At 32.1% G+C, this 21,992-nt stretch overlaps 1 protein-coding gene across 2 annotated transcripts in view; it reads left to right on the top strand.

Annotated features, from left to right (window-relative positions):
• Positions 1 to 233: 233 nt before the first annotated feature.
• LOC143063704 (uncharacterized) overlaps positions 234 to 21,992 on the top strand; it is a 40,259-nt gene continuing 18,500 nt past the window's right edge. For both annotated transcript variants that reach the window (XM_076236021.1, XM_076236020.1), the window contains exons 1-10: positions 234 to 354; positions 2,158 to 2,242; positions 3,224 to 3,440; positions 5,409 to 5,555; positions 10,796 to 10,922; positions 12,167 to 12,288; positions 15,927 to 16,124; positions 17,829 to 18,005; positions 18,708 to 18,983; positions 19,624 to 19,836. In XM_076236021.1, coding sequence (XP_076092136.1) covers positions 2,174 to 2,242; positions 3,224 to 3,440; positions 5,409 to 5,555; positions 10,796 to 10,922; positions 12,167 to 12,288; positions 15,927 to 16,124; positions 17,829 to 18,005; positions 18,708 to 18,983; positions 19,624 to 19,836 — 1,546 coding nt within the window. In that variant the 5' untranslated portion in view covers positions 234 to 354; positions 2,158 to 2,173. The remainder of the gene's footprint in view (positions 355 to 2,157; positions 2,243 to 3,223; positions 3,441 to 5,408; positions 5,556 to 10,795; positions 10,923 to 12,166; positions 12,289 to 15,926; positions 16,125 to 17,828; positions 18,006 to 18,707; positions 18,984 to 19,623; positions 19,837 to 21,992) is intronic.

The raw sequence follows: 21,992 nt of genomic DNA, 5'->3' as shown, positions 1-21,992 counted from the left end.
AACGTTTTTAGAAAAATGATTTGTTTACTTCACATGCTATAGTTTCGTATATAATAGTAATCACAACTTATACACTTTATTAAGGACAACTTATAAATAATATGAATGCAACAATTGAACTAGTTAAAGGTATGGCGTCATGCGTATTCAATAACTTCCTTTTCTACTTCCACGAATTGGTTATTTTCAATGTTCAAATAGTATAAGTATTCAAAAACATATGAAACTATCCAGAAGAATACTTTGTTGGTTCCAATTAAACCATATACTATTTAAATTTTAGGGAATTAAGAAGTCTAATCCAAATCTATTAAGATATACTCAACTTGTAAGAAGGACAGATAAATATAGGAGGTATGTTACACCATAATTATTTTTTTAAATTTGAAAAATGTAATCATTATTTTCATTTTTTAAATAATAATAATAATAATAATAATAATAATAATAATAATAATAATAATAATAATAATGATAATAATAATAATAATAATAATAATAATAATAATAATAATAAAATGATTAATATCGGAAATTACTATTATTATAAATTTTCACAAAGTCATACAAGTATAACAAAAGCTATACTTGTTATTTTATTTGTACCTTCATGAACATTTGATCTGATCAGATTTATTATCATTTTTACTATTATTATATATGTTTATTATTACTATGCTGTTATGTTCGCTTATGGTTCAGAGCTTCATTTTTATTCTTTTCATTTAAATTTATAACCGATTACGAATAATTATCAAAATTCTAGATGTTTTAAAACATTTTGATATCATTACAAGGGTGCCATAATCTCAATGTTGTGTGCAATATTAATCTCGAGTGTTCAATGCATTTGGAATTCTTTTTTTTTCTTCTCTCTGAACATGGTGTTTTCTTTTTTTTATCTTAAGGATAGATTACTTTAACTGTTTTTGGCAAATCTTTTAAGAATTTATGGTATTCAATGCTCTTCAACTTCGTATTTTATTTGGCCTTAAATATACACCATTGCGTTTCGAGTTTCACTGATAAAGCTTTTTCATTTTTAGCCATGGCGTTGTCAGTTTGTTTTGGATTTATGAGTTTGACTGTCCCTTTGGTATCTTTCGTCCCTCTTTTGTAGACGAAACGACTAAATTTCAATCAATCCTGGTATCTATGATAAGTTTATTCCTTAACATACAAAAAAGAAAACGTGGTATGATTGCCAAAGAGACAACTCTCCACAAGAGACCAAAATGAAACAAAAATTAACAACTATATGTCACGGTACGGCCTTCAACAATGTGCAAAAACCATACCGCATAGTCAGCTATAAAAGGCCCGAAATGACAATATTAAACGATTCAAACGAGAAAAGTAACGGCCTATCTACATAAGAAAATGAACGAAAAACAAATATGTAACACATAAACAAACGACAACCACTGAATTACAGACTCCTGATTTGGAACAGGCACATATATACATAATATGGCGGGATTAAACATGTAAGCAGGATCCCAATCCTCCACCTAACCTAGGACAGTGGCATAACAGTACAACAAAAGAACGAACTATAAAAATCAGTTAAAAAAGGCTTAACTCATCAGATGGACAAAAATACAAGTGTACGTGGACGGGTACTTGTACATCCCAACAACAAGAAGAGACTAAGAACAGACATACATAGTTGTACTAGGAAGAAACATGCATAGTTGTACTTTGGTTACTGAACAAAAAGAAAAATGAAACATCAAACGTTATGTTATGTTTCATTAATTCATATATTTAATCAGTGATTGTTAAGATATTTATAACACCGTATGAATTACAAACCAATTTCTACATCGTCGATCATCTTTGGTTCTCAAGTTAAATGATACTAAATGAATTTTCATTGATCTGCAGAACTGGTATTATGAAAATGAAATAATAATTTTTCAACATGTTTATCTAAAAAAAAAAATAATCTGAGACTTAATTTAAAGTTTTTTGGTTTTCAAGTGCTTAAACGATACATTTTGATTTTTTTTAATTTATGAAATTAGACAACTTGCATGTTGCTCCCATTATAATCTGTATCATCCATTGCGTTTCATATGTCACATATTATTAACACAGTAGATTTTCCCCAGTTCATGATATAGATATATATGAGAACATAATTATTTTTTTCAGAATTTTAGCGATAAACATGAAACAGTCTGCTTGGATATTTCTGTTGATAGTTCCACTGGTTGTAGGCAATATACTCGAAGATGTAGTAAGTATATTTTAGAAGTGTTACCATGACAACATCATCCTGAGTATGAAATAATTATTACATGTTACATAAAACGCAGAAAAAGGTAATAAGATTTATATTATCCGCATTGCGAAAAATAAATTCGTTATTCTTTATTTTAAAGTCATAGTGTTCAACGAGTTTGCAAAACTCTCACCTCAACGCAAGTTTATAACGGCTCTTCACCACCGGTTTGGGTGTACTAAGCGACAATCACGCCACAAATGAATACACCTGCGGTGAAATATCAATACATCATACAAATTTTATGAAATTATGGTATGTCTGACAAAAAAAAACATCTCGATAATCTCATTGAAAAATACATCAGCAAAACAAACATTTAGTGAACAACTGGACAAATCAAAAGATATGTTACATAACTCTGCATGTAGATTCGTATGCTAAAGGAAGATTCAATGTATACCGCCATCTTGGATTGCCCAATTACAGTACACAATCCGTCGAATTCTTTGCCCAATTCTGAAAATTTGTAGATAGATTTGCACCTTATTGGTTAGACTGTTTATTTATATAAAGAAAACTTAGTGATCTGTTTCATTTACTTATATGTTTAAACAAATGCCAAATAAATGTTTTTCATAATTAATTTTCAACTTAGCAATTTAAGGGGAGATCATTCTTTTAATAACAAAATTATACTGGCTTGATAGGGAAATTATAAATTTTCACTTGTAGCAAGAATACAAATTCTTTGTATTTTCTTAAACATATTATAAAACCTATTTCCTAATATTTTATTTCAAAATTCTATCTCATAGATTTATTTTCATGAACAATAAAGTGCTTTTTCACGAATAATCTAGGCAAATTTTGGCAATTTTGAAGGATTCGGAGCTTGAAAAGTAGCACTTTTTATTAGATTTGTGAAAAAAAATCAATGTAATTATTCATACGATTTGTCCTGAAAGATCTATTCATTTTCTTTTTATCATTTAGATAAATAAATTTCAAAATGAAAGAGACAACACAAATGTTTGTAGTCTCCCAACTGATCGTGAACTTCTCAGATGTGAGGTCCAACCACTGAATAACGTGGTTTTGGAAGGGACGAAGTGCTCCTTTATGGATACCGATAATTCTCGATCGGAAAGAGTTGTTGTCAACTACGTTTGCGAACGTAGAATGCTAATTGCGATAAATCACATGCACAGAGGTGAGTGAGGATTATCATATCATTGTCAGTTCAAATATACAATAATCAATCATTAAAATTACAATATTATAACCCCTTCCATATAAATGGTATTCATTACATCTAAAGGTACATAAACTGCCATATTCATTACTCATATACTCGTCGTATAAAAGTTTATAAAATATAATAATCAAAGCATTGTAATACAACGTCAGCACTCGGGCATATTTTAGGACTAAGCAACATCTTATTGATCATCGAATTGATATTAAAAACCTACCGATGTTCGTGTGACCATGTATATAAAAACTGTTATCACAGAGATATGTCTCGCTTTTTTGTAAGTTTATGCAAATGTTGAAACTAAAATAGCAATACTTAACATGTTACATACGTTAGACAAATATTCAAAGTCAATGAACCATGACTGAAGGTACATGGCTAAATAATATCCTTGTGAATGTGCTCTGCCAATGCTAATACAACTGCTTACCAAATATCATTGACTTATAAGTTGTACCCTTTAAACAAACCTAAACAGAAACATTAACTTGTAAACTATGTAAAAGTTTCAAAGTCAATGAACCATGCAGAGGATGTGGAGCTATATAATATCCACGAAACAACACTTTCAAATGTCATTTTTTTTTATACCAGACATCATTGAATTTACATTATCAGTTCATCTTAATCTAATCTAACCACAAACAAATACATTCAAACTAATCAAAAGTTTCAAAATCGATAGACCATGACTGAGGGGACTAGATCAACTATTCTCCATTGAAAAGAGATGTACTAATGCTTATACTACTGAACATCAATAAACATTGGCCTAGAACTAATAGTTCTTCTTGAACTGACCTAATTACAAACTAAAACATGTTAACTAAGCTAAATTTGCAAAGTCAATACACCATGGCTGCGGGGGCAGGGCCAAATAATTTATTCGAAAATGAGATATGCCAATGCTTATACAACAGCATACCAAATATGATTGACCTACCACTTGTGGTTCACCACAAACTAGACCTAGTCACAAACTAATACATTATTGACGCCGCTGACGCCGGAAACAGCATACCCATGTCTCGCTTTATGATTCCGTAAAGCGAGACAAAAACTATCTGGCAAAAGGATACTTGTGGTCCGAATTAGTCAACGATAAGGTTCTTCCTGGTAGCTCACTTGGTTTTACTTTTCAAGCGTGATGTTCTTTTCTTTTGGACTTACTGAACATGTTGATCACATGTGGCAACCAAACTAAAGACGAATGAAACATACGAACCATAATGACATCACACAACTGTCTTGCACGACGATAATATATCAGCTATGTTGTTGAGATTATGGTACAAAGTTGAGCTAAATTGCCTTCATGTAACGCGACTTTTAATTTTAATATTACCCTTTTATTAAATTTAAACACAAAAGAAACTTCACTATTTGATGGTCCTAATCGTAGTGAATGCCTTTCAGTTAATGTACGAAAAGTTTGTTTTCACTTTTCGAGCAACAGAATTCGAAATCACAAATATTGAAAATATGGCTCGTTTCATATGCCACTCAGTGAAATTGTACAAGCTTTTATATACTTCAGAACGTTGGCCCGTTTTAAGTTTGTCCCTGTGCGTATGTTAAAAAATTGTTGCCACTGTAAAACATAGAATTGTTTCGGTTTTGCAATTTGGTATGATTAATACCCTTGCATGTTTGAAGCATCGACACAAATCAAATTGTAACTTTAGATTTAGTACCATCCAATATGTTCAATATTGGAAAACATATTATTTAATCGTGTTACTTTAATTTTCATTATAACGTCTCGATGCAGTGGGGAAATGAATGACAATTCACATATTAACGGTACACATCAAGTTTAAATTATATTGATATAATATTTTGATTTTTTTATACATTGGAATGAATCAGCTATATTTAAGAATATAATTGAATAAAAATAACATTCCATTTTGTTCTTTGCAGGAACGGGCGAGCATCATGTCATAACGAAACGATTTTTCGGAGCTTTCCTTTCTATCATATCAGTTGCAACCGGCATCGCAGCATTTATATGTGGTTTCTTTTGTCGAGGCGGCGGCACAAGTAGTTCAGGTGGCAGTAGTAATTCAGGTAATAAAACATATCATACTGCTTTCCGTGCACATAAAACACATGTCTGGAAAATACGTCGTCAGGTACACATAAGAATAAACATTTCGAAAATCAATTTTAAATTTGTAATATTGAGGTCATTGATAAAGGATGATATTTATTAACCAGTACTGTATTTTAATTAACTTCATGACACAGTTTGCTTTTACTTATAAATTCATGTAACTCGATAAAACCTTGGTTATTATGTAATCATACACTATTTTATTATAAAATCAGTTCCAAATAACTTTGAAGCAAAATAACTTATTTTACGTAATCAAAACATTCACGTAGTTAAATTAAGGCAACAGAAGTATACAGCTATTTTATAGTCATAATTCGCTTAAGCAAAAACAAATTATGGTCACAAACTAGAACCGAGGGAAACACATCAACTATAAGAGGAAAACAGCTACACAGAGACGGACTTTAGATAACAACTGCCATATTCCTGAATTGGTACAGAATATTTTGTGAAAAAATATGGGTTGAACTTGGTTTGATAGCTATCCGAACCCCCCGCTTATATGTTAAAGAATGAATGGTCTGTAGATTTTCAAATAAAAATCAAACAAATGTTCTTTAATGCTACCATATGTGTGAATATGATGAATGAAAATATATCCTATACTACACCATCTTCGCTAGCAAAGTGTTACGATACACTCTCCTCCTCTTCACCCTTGGCGGATTAAGATAGGATTGCTAATCCCCGAAGTAATGATTTTCATTGGTCGCAGGTTTAACTGGCTGCATCTAATTAAAAAGCGCCATTAAAGATCACATGTGAATGTGGAAAATGTAAATAAACAATTGCCTCGTGTTGAATGTTCAACACATATTCATTCCCAAAACATTAGACGATATTTAGTGACAATTTATAATTTCTTTATATATCAACTAATAAGAGTTCCTGGATATGTTTTCTGCGCAAATTTTGCAATGTCAACGTATATTTTTGGTTTCTGCTTCCCACATTTTGTAAATACTATATTCACCGTTTAGAACACTACATGCGGGGTGTCGGATATGTTTGACACGGAGTGGCGGCTTTGAAGCAGTAAAAAACGATCAAGTATCAAAATTTCATTTTTGAGAATTGTCAGTACCAAATAATGTATTGCGCGGAAGGAACCGAATCATAATGTATTTCCAGCAAGCAGAAGCAGGCGTTTACAGTGATCTTGTTTCTCAAACATCTCTCTCTAGTTTTCCGTTCCGTCTTGCAGATTTTGAGGTTTTATATGCAAGTTTCAGGATAAAAAAATACTAATTTTGACGATGGTTTCCCGTATGATTTATATAGAAATAAATTCCAATCAAAGAATCTTACCAAATCGTAGTTTCTTAGATACATTTTATTTGTTTTAAAAGTATTGTTCATCAAAATTAAAATGTATCGCTCGGGGTGTCAGATTTTTTGCCTCAAGGGGTAAAAGCATTTATTAAAAAAAAAATGCATATATTTCGGCCTTTATCTAATACTTTATAAATTAAACGCGCCTACTCTTTTATGAAAACAAATAACAGACTTCGTGTATTTCATTTTGCCCGTTTTTAGTCTCATAAGATGTGTGCTTTTTAATTTTAGAAATAGTGAAAAAAAGACTTAAAGTATTTTGTTTTATACATAAATATGTTTTTTTTTATTCCTTCACGACTTTTGCTCAATGCACTCAAACATGGAGCAAAATCACAGAGTAGGCCTCCGTATAAGATTTGCCCGAAGCCATCAACAGTTAAAATCCATAAAATTCTTCAACAGTTTCCAATACAAAGCACGTGTTCACGTCGAAAAAAGCACTCACTCCCAAAAGATTTCGAATACTCTCTCGATAGAAATTATTATCGGCATCTATATCAACAAATGACAGCTTTAAGTGGACCCGAAGACGATAACGCACCTTTTCTAAACGATTTCCGTGCAATACATAAGTTGGTCAACATTATTCTGAAAAAAAACAATTTTGATACTTGAACTTGCCTTGATAGTTTTTATCTTCGCTTCAAAACCACAATCCCATGTCAAACATAGCCGACACCCCGCATGTGACGTCTACACGATGATATTTGTCCACACAAAACGATATTTACACCTCGACATTAAAGAGAGTTCAAGTGTGCCATTGGTAAAATAAACCGATACAGTTGAAATAGGCGTTACTATTGTCTACCGGTAGATGGCGCATCATTGGAATTTAAAACTTATGCATAAAAACATAATTCGTTCTTTAAACGATATATTGCACGATAGTTGTTCTGTTTTAAACGTATGTGTAAATTATAAAGCAAACATTTTTTGTTGTTGTGTTAAAATCTTCAAATAATCAATCATTTTAGATGTGAATTTGACGTTTTCCCTTTTTTGTCATAAAACTAGTGTTATTCGGTGCAAGAAGTGGAGCAGGAATTACTAACCAAGCTGACCATGGATCAACTGAGTTTCCCCCTTGTTGTTATGGTTTTCGTGTTCCTAACTCTTAATGTGGTGTTCACACATTGCCGATTATTGCTCCCGTTTGAGATCAAACAGCGATAAGACACAAAAAGTGAAAAAGTTTGATTACTATCCTCAATTATCTGGAATTTCCTTTCATTGCCTGAACGCAGTCGTTTTAGTTCGTAACAGATTCCTACGGGTCGGGAATGGTCCGGATAGTTCGGCTAAGCACCCCGACAGTTAGGTGCGTCCCGTAACATTCGGGGTAACTCAGCCGATTTTGTCAAACGTGACAGATTCTGCTGTATCGGATCAAAATCCTAACAATATTCAGTGTTTTCTGGACGGTGTCCGGTGGAACTGGAATGATCTGGGGAAATTTTTCATTGCTGTTTTTCTGCCGATTGACTCCAGATTGCATCCAGATCTTGTCGATTGTGAACCGTCTTTGCCGAAACCTTTCCGGAACAGTCTCATTATTAATAAAAAATTCGTCAATGATACCCAAGTCAGAGTGCCGACAATTACAGAATACAATACGACAATAAAGCCGTTTGCAACATGATAGAGCGGACTGTTATAGGATTATGTTCCGACAGTACATGATCATCCCGAGTATGCATACAGTTTTCGAACAGATAACTTTCGTCAGCGTCAGTTTACTGTCTGCATGGTCACTGTCTGATCTCTGTCGGATTACATTCGTTAGAATCGGGACGCAGTCGTGACAGACTCGGTCGAATTTTACGATGTGAAAAATACAAATCGGATTAGATGCGGATTGAGAACGGGATTATCGGGACAAATTCGCTTGGAAACGGTTGAATATCGACGCCTCCTGAACAATATCTGATTGTTGTCGTGATTAAATATTTCTTTTTACAAATCAAACAACGATTCACAGGATCTTTTGACAAATTTTAATCGGGAATGGTCCTGTCAAGGACGGCAGTGAAAAACGTGAATGTGTGACCCAAGCTTACAGTTTCCTTTCCGTTCCCCCCACCCAAAACTGTTTTTTTTTGTGTTTTCATCTCTTTTTTTAATGGTAACACAATAACGTCTCCTTTTCTTCAACGTAATATAATTTGCATTATTCTTGGTATATTCACCTGTCTTTTTTGGGACTCAAATGGTAAAACAACATTTTTTTGGGAATCCGCCGCTTGATCTGCTCAAGTCCTATAGTAATTGGTTGTAATGGAACTTTTTATTCACCACTCCCAGGGGCGTAGCGAGGTATTCATTCAACTGTAGGCACAAATCTGCAGGGGGTCTGTAGGCACAAATCAGCAGTTAGGGGGTTCAGGGGGGGGGGGGGGCACAGCCCCCCGACGGAAAACGGATTTCAGCGTTTTGGCTGCAAAATTTTATGCACAAAAATATTAAATTTTCTGGTTATTTAATCATAATTATAAAATACATGATGAAAAGTTCGAAGAATTATGAATAATTTACCATAACATCTGAATGGTGAATTAAATAAATCAAATATTAAAAAAAAATTATTTACAATATGTACTGTCCAGCATAGATCTGCGTATCCCTTTAATTAAGCAGTACACCCTGTTTGGTATTTTCAAATCTATTCCGTTATGATCGATATATACGTTTAACTTAATTGCTAGTACATATTGACGATCCTTCGTCAAAAAAAATAGGCACGTGCACGTAAACACTAATATTACTATATATTAACACTATCCTTTCGGCTGGAAAGACATCAACCATCAATCTTTTGATTCTTAAACCTTCACCCTAGCCACACAAACACACATAGTCGATGCCTAATGCAAAAGTTCTGTTCTTTTCATACTAACGTAACAAAATTCAAGAAATCCGTATTTCTTTATATCCCGCATTTCTGTAAAATCCCTACCTGCTTAGGAATTTGAATAATTGTGGTCATTACACGTAGATCTGAGAGTACTCAAAACTACTGGAAGCTAGTTGATAGATTGATTTTGAGTGTAAAATATTTATGCAAGTTTAGAACAAAAACAAATTGATTATTTACAATAAACACAACAGGGAGCTTAGTCCTTTAATAGGTGTTGTACAGGACGAAGGTCTGGAAATTTGAAAATGCCATGCATTGGAAAATGAGGGATTATTGGATAGGAGCAGAAACTTTGCATTTCAGTAGACCAACTACGAACTCCTCAAAGAGTGGCATTTTCTCTACAACTAGGCATAAAATCAAATGTCCCCATTCTGACCAGACGTGACTACGTATTTATACATCCTGCACAGCCAAACGGACGACCAACATTGGCAAGTCGGGCGAAGACAAAGTGGAAAGCTAGTTGAAAACTAACAACAACTAATTAAAAATCCATGTGTCTAAGTTGAGGTTCATTCAAGTTTTTATTGATAGAATTGAAATGATCTGAACCAAAGTTCTAGTTTATAGATTCTATTTAAGGTACACACATAAAACACATTCAATTCTATCCAATATTTCATTCACTAAGGACGAGAGACTAGTGTACACATGATATTCGATAATTAGAGTTGTGACAACTTCACTGGAGTTCATCTACATATAACGTTGTTTATTTTTTTTTTTAATAAAAAAAAAAAGAATATTTGTGAAAAAAATTATGTGTAGGCACGTGCCTAAAGTGCCTAACGGCAGCTACGCCCCTGACTCCTTAAACATATATCGGTTACAAAAAGAACAGTGCGACAATCTGTGATAGCTCACACCATTATCATCCTCTAGTGTTTGTAATTTTAGTCCTTTACTATAGGAAAACATTGTTTTGTATTTTAGTGAACAAACCACCAACTATAACCTGTCCAGATGTTGCTGATACATTCCTGACCAGCCGATTGAAAGATACCATGGTTATTACATGGGATGAACCAACAGCTACTGATCCCGAAGGCAAAAGTGTTGAGTGAGTTATTCAAAATTTAAACGAATTAAATTCAAATTCAATACATTCAAAATAATTTAGAGTTTAGTTGAAGTTCATGATTATTGATTCAAACACACTGTGAAATTATGATTTCTTTTGATTATGCATAAAATAATGTTTTAACATCAACTATATGTAGCTACATGTAACATAGCAGTACCAAAATTTTTGCACATACACAAAAAGACACATATATATTATAGGGTTTCTAAGAGACTCAACACCTTTTTTTCATTTATTATTATGCACGTCTTTCAACATGCAGAGCGAAATATTCTTAGATATATTCAAAACGGTCACAACATTAATCAGTAAGTATCCAGCATACAAAGAACTAATTACGTCAACGTTGCATTCAACGTCTAAAAAAAGTCTACTCTCAAATAAGAAATTAGAATATGTCACAGACATCAATTTCATACAAAACGTATTAAAAGTAAAAACTATTGTCAAATTGATAAAACCAATGAATGTAGAGAATTAAACAAAACATCAGTTATTCAATTTTTGTGGATGTGAAGTTAAATATGTGCACGATCTAGGTACTCCTCATTTCAAAATCTTAGATCGGTTGGAGGTCGATTCAAACCCACTTTCATATGATTCAGTATATATTATATATTCAATTTTTGGAACTTAATCTTGTTCATGTATTTAATGAAATAAAGACACATCTACTAAATAAGTACAAAACAAAACAATCACTATGCAAAGAAGATGTGGTATTAATGCAAATGAGACATACATCCACACAAAATCAGATGAAGTTGGTGTAAATAATTGTAGTAAATCTTATACATACGGCCTTCAACAAAGAGAACAATCCATGTTGTATAGTCGGCTATAAAAAGCCCCTATATAGAAAGTATTAAATAATTCGGTTTAAAAATCTAACGGCCTAATTATAACAAAATATTTAACATTGAAAGCAATGCAAATATAGGTATAAATTGAGTACTCACGTTAAACAAACAATACGTTATATGTCAATATGTTTTATGTAGCATTTTATATGTGCATATCTTGAAAGAGATATGGTTTTAACTGTATGTTAGCATAAAAGTAATTAAGTTTATCCAGATATATGTTCGTATACTACAAATACGCCTTACAGTTTTAATTTTGTTGTTTTACTTCATTTTTGATTGAATTAGTGTTGTCGTATATACTCTAATGAACTCTTCACCATCATTATATACTAAAGATTATTTATGCTTTCATAGGATCACCAGATCGGGTAATTCATCAGGATCTGCTTTTGGAAGTGGTAATCATGTCGTCACGTACACAGGATCAGATGACGTGGGAAACAAAGACACATGTAGCATTAGATTTAAAGTTTCTGGTCAGTGTACATCATCTATATATCAATCATTTGCAAACACACATATTCTACCTTTCGAATACTCAAATGTATAGAGTTTACATCAGATGTATTGCTCTTATTTCTGCATATTTCTTCATCCAGTACAGATGAACATATTTCTATACCCTAGGTCAGAGATGGGGTAATCGTAATCTGTAATCGTAATCGATTGTAATTGATTGAATTTCTCCCAGTAATCGACAGTAATCTGTAATCGAGCACATTTTCGATTACATGTAATCGTAATTTAATCAATTACAGCAAAAAATAGTGATGTAAACATAGGTTACTTTCGATTACATTTCGATTACTTTAGTGAAATAGTTTAATAAAAATAACCTATTTTAAAGGAAAGTATGTATGTATTCATCAGAAGTTAGAAGTTCAGTATTTTTGTGATTTTACTTTTCACTTTATAGTTCAAATAAAATAGTTTAGGTTCTGTTCTACATGAAAGTAGTAAACTTAGGCCGTGGTCACACCAAACGCCGTGTACAGTAAACATGTTTACAATTTGTTTAATGTCATGTACACTAGTTTCACATTTAATTTGTTCACATCGAAACACCTTGTTTAGTTACCTGTACATAAGATTTGTTCGCACTTGTAATTAACTATATGTCATTTAAATGTTCATCACGTAGAACCGAATTCAAATTTTAGGGCAACTTTTCTAGCAGTCAGGGAACGTCCATTTGACTTTAAAAAAGGGGGGTGGATTTTTCACGGATTTTGCTCCGCAGTTTGATTAAGAAAAAAAAACCGGGTCATACAGATGATTTAATTAAAAAAAAATATTCTGAATCAAAAGTTTCCTCAAACATTATGGTGCTAAATATTGATAAAAAAATCATTTGATTTGTACCATCGAAAAAAACTCAATAAAAACGTTCGCGCGAGATTTTTTTTTTGACTCAGAACCCCCCTCCCCTTTTTTTTAAGTTAATTGGTTGCTCCTTTAGGAAAGTCATTAGGATGATTTGCAATAGTTAAAGATACAAAAGATGTCTCGATTACGCATTAAAAAACGTTTGTTTCAAATTTGTATTTTTTCAAGAAGTATTTGGCTAAGGGAGGGGGTAATGTTTTTTTGTTTTATTTCCTATTGTATTTTAATGGATCTGTGATACTAGACAAACAAAACAATTTACGTCACCCTTTTTCAGTAATGCATTTATGAGTGAATCGTTGTTTGAGTGAAGACCAGTGGCAAATATTTCTGTTTACGTTCAGTCGATTCGGGAAGACCTTTCAAATGAATTATGTGTTCGGCAATGATGATGGATGAGTCTTGAAAAGGTGTTTATAAAGCTACGTAAAGTGTTTTTATAACAAATAAATATATCAAGTTTAGACAAATATTTCTATAAAGAACTTTATCAATAATTGTTATAAGTATCAATTTTATTTAAAAATAGTTTCTTCTTTAAATATACATGGGAAAATTAAAGTTCTGAATGCCTAGTTTATTGTACACTTAACGTACACAAGGCCTACGTTGACTATCGACTGCATGTAGACAAAACATGATTTAAACTACATGTAAACATTGCGTTTTATCAATGGGAACGTAATTTTGTTTAGTTTAAGTGTGAGTTACACTAACACAACACCGAGTTTAGGTCAATGTGAACACGGCCTTATTTGTTTTTAAATCCCTTCAAGTATAATTTACAATAAGGGTTATGTACTAGTAAGTTAATTTGTAATAAAATTCCTTAAAGCATATTTTTCAATAAGAGTTGGAAATCTATTTGAAAATAAATCTATGGCTATGCATTGAAATTCTTTTTTGAAATAGATACATGTATCCCATTTTGATACTATAAATATATATTTTTTTATAATTTTATAAGAGAATAAAAAATTCTAAACACACTTCTTGTCTTTACTAATCAAATGATCAAAGTCTTCTAATCAATAAGATACAGACTTTGTTTTCATTTCAATCATGTCTATTTAAGAAGGAGATTTACATTATTTTGCTCCAGGTTATAAATTGAACTCCGTTGACAGATTTATAACCTGTAACTAGGGTGGTTATCTAAACAAAAGGATTAGGTAATTCATGTCATTATAATTATAAATTTTGATCTTAAAAATTAGCTGAACTGATCAATTATTCAACTTTGTAATATTTTTTTCAGAGAAAACTTCCAACATTGTAATTAACTATGTTAAAATATACCTGTACAAACAAAACTGAAGTCAGTATAAAAGCAAAATTATTTAAGAAACCTTTGCCTTTGATATAAATAAGCGATAAATGCAATGCAATATCGACTCTCATTCATGTTGAAAGTCAAAATTCTAAGATTTTTTGAATATTCCTGATTTTCAGTAAGAGATTCTGTATGATTTTGAAACAATTCTTTAAATGATTTTTTGGTAAAGTTCTAAATTTCCACTTTAGTTACTGTATATAAACATTAAGCAGCACAATAAACTGATAATTGTGTTTAGCTTACTATATAGACATAATTTTTAAATTTTGTCAAGTAGTTGACAGTAGTCGAAAGGTAATGTAATTACATGTGATAAAGTAATCGATTGCAATCGAATACAAACAAAAATCTCAGTAATCGATTTTTAATCGATCGATTACACAAAAATCCTTCATGTAATCGATTATTACATTTGTCAGTAATCGTGCCCATCCCTACCCTAGGTCAATCTTGTATGAATATCGGAGATTAAGATCATATAAAGATGTGCAAAATTTAGAATGTCTCCTGTTTCACTGATTTTTTTTATACATATATAGAAGGTTCAAAAAGAGGCGAAAAGACCAACAGACAAACTACATTACACAAAACATAAGATAGAGAACTAATAAATGAACAAAATGAACCCAACCAAAACTGGTATTTTCTGGTTAATATTTATTAGTTTGATTTGGAAAGGATTTCCATATGTTATCAACAATGATTTTAAAAAAACCCACTTATTTATGCACTACCAGATAATTCAATTGCATTGAAGATCTCTTTTTTATTTTTTAAAATCAAGATAGAATCAAGATATAAAGTATAATTTTACACACATTTTAGCAAAGTGCTACCAAAGACATCTTAAATCAATTTGTTTAAATATACAACTGAAGAAAAACTTATCTTCAGGGGCACTGTTTTAACATTTATACGTTTACATTTTACTCGATTAACTGATCGGTTGAGGGTGTTAAATGCAAATTTTACATTCTTGGCAATATCGTATCAATCAGGTTTTATGGATGTAGGACGGTGAAGTACCTTAAACATGCAATCTGGTATTCCTTTTCGATAACGATAGGAGTTGAGCGGCACACAAGCAGTAAAATAGGCAATGTGATGAATAGGACATGTTTTAGTGTATGCATTAACCATCTATGTAGAAACATAAAGGGAGGCAGGCCACTCGACCCTAAAATCCGCCTCTGACAAAAGTCAAACTACTGATGCAACTAAACTTATTCCTTTAATATTTACCTACTTTTTTCTTTCGTGTTGTTTTTAATCAGCGATATAAGAAATTACTATTAAACTTTGTAAAATTAAGATTTCTAATATAAAAGTCTGCAATCAGTGCGTGTTCAGTTGTTTATAAGTTTTCTTTTTTAACTAATTTTATTATTACAGTCCTTTACTGCTTGCAAAGTTTGTATCTTGAAAATGGGAAGGTTGATTGTGATACTTCAAATCGTATATTTGGAACATCGTGCATGTTTTCTTGTAACAATGGTTACCAACTGTCTCCTGACAACAGTTCTTCAATTACATGTGACATTACAAATTCCGAAGGAACCTGGTCACCTTCATCTAATGTAACATGTACTAGTAAGTATGTGTATTTGAATAGACGTCAGATACTAAGGATGCAATACAAATCAAAAGCCCTGATGTCAAAGTGTCATACAAACAAATATTCAAAATCACATTACAAAATACAACACAGAAAATTTAAAACTAATTATATAGGCAATATGAAACGGTTTTTATGGGAGGATTGGTGAGAAGTTCCCCCATCACTGTATTGGGGCAACTTACGGGCATACGATACAGTTACAGGGGAGGTAATGACGTTGCTAACGTGAATTGTTATTTTCGCGACGTCAAACTATGACTTATCGGGAAAAGATTCAATTTTCGACTGATTTTTATCATTCAAACTTATCTAACTTGAAAACGAATTCATGGACCGCTCTTTTTAAAAATGCCATTTGGTTTGATTACGCGAGAAGATTATGTGTGCCAATTTTCATGAAAACGTAAATAGTAAAAAAATTATTTGATAAATATACAGCAAAAAATGATGTTTTTTTCTACATTCATGAATATTTGATAAATATGAGTTATTTCTGAATAAAAAATGTATTTTTTTTTAAGATACTTATAAAATACAGAAAGTACAAATTATTTAACAAAAAACAATTTGTGTTTATCTTTTAAAACAACAAAGAAATGTTTTTCTTTCGAAAGGAAAAATACGGCCACAAATCCGAATTTAGAGCAACTATACAAAATTTCGACCTCATTTTTGCAAAAAGTAGCACATGAAGGTATATTTTTTATTACATATTTGATTTAATCAGGTAACAAATAGTCTATATGGAAATTTTTTTATCAAATTGTAAATACGGGATCAAAACTGTATCGTATGCCCTTAAATACTGATATCGGTAAAATATAAAAAAAGAAAACGGGAAGGTGGCTACGAAATATGAAAAAAATGACCGGTCTATCAATGCACATCAAGTCGATACGATGATGTGATGAAAACAGTAAGAATTTATGTTCATATCAGTAATATATTAAGAAAAAAATTGAAAACAACACGTTTAATAATTTATTGCGTCCGAAGCGCTTTTCTGGATTTACCTTCATCAGGAACGCTCAAAGCCAAACATTTGAAATCCGAAGATGTATAAGTAGGGAAACCGTTGAAGAGCTATATGTCAATAATACCTAAAATAAATAGCCAAATCCATCTAAAGCCAACTTTGCCTGAGGGAGTTGAAACCTTAGTTTCTTAATAATTTCAAAATTTATAAACGGACAATTTTAGTAAAGTTTGTTAAATCATGTCAGTACCTAAGTACTGACCACTGAGCTGATGATACCCTCGGGGACTGATAGTCCACCAGTAGAGGTATCGACCCATCGGTGTAAAAAATTGAAAACAACACGTTTAATAATTTCTTGCCCATTCTTACCTTGCACATTCTTACCTTGATAACATAATAAATACACGTGTTTTTACTCACTGATTCCTTGCCAAGCTTCGGTAATACTGTCTTGGTTTATACTGCTTCATATCTTTAATAAGCGTTGCATTTTCAAATATTTTGTCCCCGAGCATCAATGAAGAGACATTGATTGTCGAAATGCTTATCTGGTGCAGAAAAATTGGTACCGTTTATGTAATTGAACGTGAAATGATTAGCAAATCAAAATGTTACGTCAATGCAATCACTTTGAAATATTATACCTGCATCATAATCCAGTTGAATAAGATAAAGCGTGTCTCTTATTCAATTGTAGAAAAAGTATGCAGCTCTCCTTATCAGCCTTGCAATGGACGCCTGACCTGTACCTCTGACAAATACGAATACGGCACAACTTGTTATCCGCTGTGTAATGACGGGTATTCTACAGATTCCACGAAAAGCATGGTTTGTAACGGCGATGAGTGGATAGGTATCATCGATCCTTGCTTAGGTATAAAACACATTAAAATATGTTACGTGATCAATCTATAAAATCATAATTACATAATCAAAATCTTGCTGTGACGTAATATCATTCATTAAACATATATTCTCTGTCTAAATGCTACGCTTCTCAAGCCAGCCACTGAGGTACTGTATGTTCAGTTATAAATCATGAGGTCTTTTACATTCATGTTAATATTTCTTTTTATATTAATAAAAAAAAGTAGTATATACAATTCCGTTTAATAATTTTTTCGTTGAACAGCATTACTGAAAAATGATACACACATGTATAATGAACACATGTGGCTGGCACCTTTGAATATGTAAAAACGAGCTTTGCATGCGGTTGGTAGCTGGGAAGTGCAGATGAATTGTACTGTTAACGTTGGAAGTAATAACACATAAATAATACAATACAATTTGGAAGGCCAGACGTGTGTATCGTCTACATACGACTCATCAGTGGCGCTCGAATTTAGACAGAAAGTGTTTTAGTTTTGTTTTCATTTCATTTTTTCCCATTTTTCTTACTCACAAATTAATGTGTAATGGGGTTTGCAACGAGCACGGATTTTCATGATTTATTGGTTCACTAATGACTATTTTTATTATTTATATGAACATTATCACGTTTGTAAAGAACATTTACTATGTATCTAAATATCATTAGAGTAGAACAAATTATACATTTCATTCTATACAAAAGATTCTGAAGAACCAGAATTTACCTTTTGTCCTACAACAATACGTAAAATTGCCGATAGACTTACGGGAGATATTATTGTCAACTGGTCGGCACCCATTGTATCTGACAACTCCAAATATACAGAATCGTGTGGTTTGGGTTCATCAGTTGAAATTCAACAAATACAAGGATTGCCACCAGGATCAACCTTTGAAGTTGGATATCATAATATTTATTACAATGCCACTGATAGTTCCAGCAATATAGCCCAATGTACTTTTATCGTGATAATTGAAGGTATGTATATAAAAAAAGTCTCACAAAATACCGAACTCCTTCGTGAATTCAAAAAGGTGAAGTCCATAAAAAATGACAAAATCCATGTTATCAATTAACGAAACGAGTGTGAAACAACTGTCGTATTCCTGACTTGATATAAACATTTTCCGAAGAAAAAAAACCTGGTTTTAAAGCTAGCTTAACTTCCCAGTTGTATAACATTTTTTTTTATCTTATGTATTGACAGAATTTGGTGAGTTAACCAAACAGACATCATAGGTTAATGTGATATTAATTCGGATGCAGCAGCAAACTGTGTAAATATACATCATAGACATACAAAACAACAGACTAAAGAATTGAAACAAATAATTGTATTAATAAAGATAGCGCATCGTATTTATAGGCAATACAATAAGTGTTTGCAATTTTAGATACACATGTACGATCATCTACATGAGTATACAAACAATTCAGGAAAGTGTTTCCATATTACAAGGTTTAAAATATTGTGGATAACATGGTAATATAATTACAGTAAAATGAAATCAGACGACATATTTACAAAAATTACTATCAAGGTGTTTTATTTTAACAACACTTACTCTCATCGAATTCAATGTATACATATTATAGTTTCAATCTATTCTGTTTACAGAAGTATCATGTGACCCTCTTGTAATGGACGACGAATTTGTATTGGTAACATGTCCAAATGGTTACGCCTACGGGTCGACGTGTTCTCTTGCCTGCTTCATGAGCTACGAATTAGATGGTGATGCTAATGTTACATGTGAGAGAAATACAACTGCAGAAGATAAAGCATTTTGGAACTGGAGCAATGAAACTCAGGCATTCTGTCAAAAACTATGTAAGTTAGGGAAACTTGTATGTTTACTCATTATGTATCGGCTATACATGAACAATCACTTTTACAGGTTCTTCTTTTTCAACAGTTCCTGCAGTGTTCTTCCGTATGTAAATCGCCATAGTGCGCAGTTAAAAGCTAATGAATGGGTGATGATGTGAAGTTATTCTGAGAAATTATGAAAATGCCTCACCAATAGTTATCAAAAGTACCAGGATTATAATTTTATACGCCAGACGCGCGTTTCGTCTACATAAGACTCATCAGTGACGCTCAGATCAAAATAGTTAAAAAGCCAAATAAATACAAAGTTGAAGAGCATTGAGGATCGAAAATTCCAAAAAGTTGTGCCAAATACGGCTAAGGTAATCTACTCCTGGGGTAAGAAAATCCTTAGTATTTCGAAAAATTCAAAGTTTTGTAAACAGAAAATTTATAAAATTGACCATATAATTGATATTCATGTCAACACCGAAGTGCTGACTACTGGGCTGGTGATACCCTCGGGGACGAAACGTCCACCAGCAGTGGCATCGACCCAGTGGTGTAAATAGTTATCAAAAGTACCAGGATTACAAAACACATATCAGAAAAGATGCCATTGCTATTTAATTTAACAGTGACATTAATGTTTTTTTATTTTATTTCTTTATAACCTAATATCAGAAACCTCACACCTCGATATGTACAAGGAAAACTAAATTCCTAGTTAACTCTTATTTGTGTGAAAAAGTAAAACCAGATACTTGCACCTGAGATCATCCCCAGTTGTGTGGTTCGTGTTAATCAGTCTTTAGTTTTCTATGTTGTTTCTTGTGTACTATCATTTGTCTGTTTGTCTTTTTCATTTTTAGCCATGGCGTTGTCAGTTTATTTTCGATTTATGAGGTTGACTGTTCCTCTGGTATCTTTCGCTCCTCTTTTGCATCTTTGCTATTCTGCCTTTTTATAATAACGTCACGCACGCTGTTCCTACAACCTCTATGATTTAAAACAGAATCTTCGAAATTTCCTCCGCAAAACAAAATAAAATGTTAACAAACACTAACCACTATAAAAACTAATTGAGTATATGTTTTTCTTTATGTTCTTATAACTCTTGGTCATATGCTTAGTAATATCTAGTATATTTGAGGATTAAAACAACAAAGCTATGTGAAAAAAAAACGGATGTCCAACGTTACATTTTTGAACAACTGTTTAATCTCTTATGTATAGTGATCCTATTTCTTATTCTCTGATCTTCCCGAAACTTGTCAGAAGCAACGAAATGTGTCAGTTCTTGGTTAAATTAAAGCCGTTCTTTTGTCGAATTTCGTTTGACTCGGTGGCTGCATATTAAGCTGGAATAAGAAAAATGTCCAATGATGTTTTCGTTGACTTAAGGGCTGAAAGGTAGTTTTATAAGTAGACATAGCTAAAAATGTCTAAAAATGTGAGATAATTATAACATCTACCGAAAGAACATACATTTGCCTCATTGTTTGTGAGTTCAAAAATTGTAGATTCTATAAAACCATCTCTACACAGTCGTTTTTCAAGCGGTAGCCATTTTGTCCAAGTTGATATTTCATTTGTCCAAGCAATTAATGCGGGTTTTTTACCTGATATTTCAATAAGTAATTTATAATTTACCAAAACAAAAGTAAGATACACGAAAAGAAAATAAAGTCTGGATTCTTTTTTTTATTAACTGCATGTTTGCGTCTTACAGGAATAAAATGCTACGAAACATTACTAAACGGTAGCCATTTTGTCCAAACGTCAAAAAAAAAGTCGAAAAATCCAAACAAACGCTTTTTTTTCGACGTTACATGTGCAAAATTTGTTCCATTGTATATTCCTGATACTTAAAACGAATCGCGTGGTGAAATTTTATAAAAAAAAATTGCTGGTTGTCGAAAAAAAAACCACAATGCATGTTGTGCATGAAACGGAGGTAACTGAAAGACTTATCGAAAACAGCGACAAAAACAGTTTCATTGAATTAATGCAACCCCGTATTATACGGACGATTCAGGAGAAGATTAGTACATTTTGAAAGCAAGCAACTTCAAATGACTGGGAAAATAATTTTCAAGATCGGTTTATAATAATTTTATTTAATGGTTGTATTTCGACAAGTTACGTGTCAATCAAATTTTTAATACAATTCAATT

Source organism: Mytilus galloprovincialis, chromosome 2 (genome assembly GCF_965363235.1).
Source record: "Mytilus galloprovincialis chromosome 2, xbMytGall1.hap1.1, whole genome shotgun sequence".
Lineage (NCBI taxonomy): Eukaryota > Metazoa > Mollusca > Bivalvia > Mytilida > Mytilidae > Mytilus > Mytilus galloprovincialis.
This window is presented reverse-complemented; position numbering and strand designations above follow the sequence as displayed.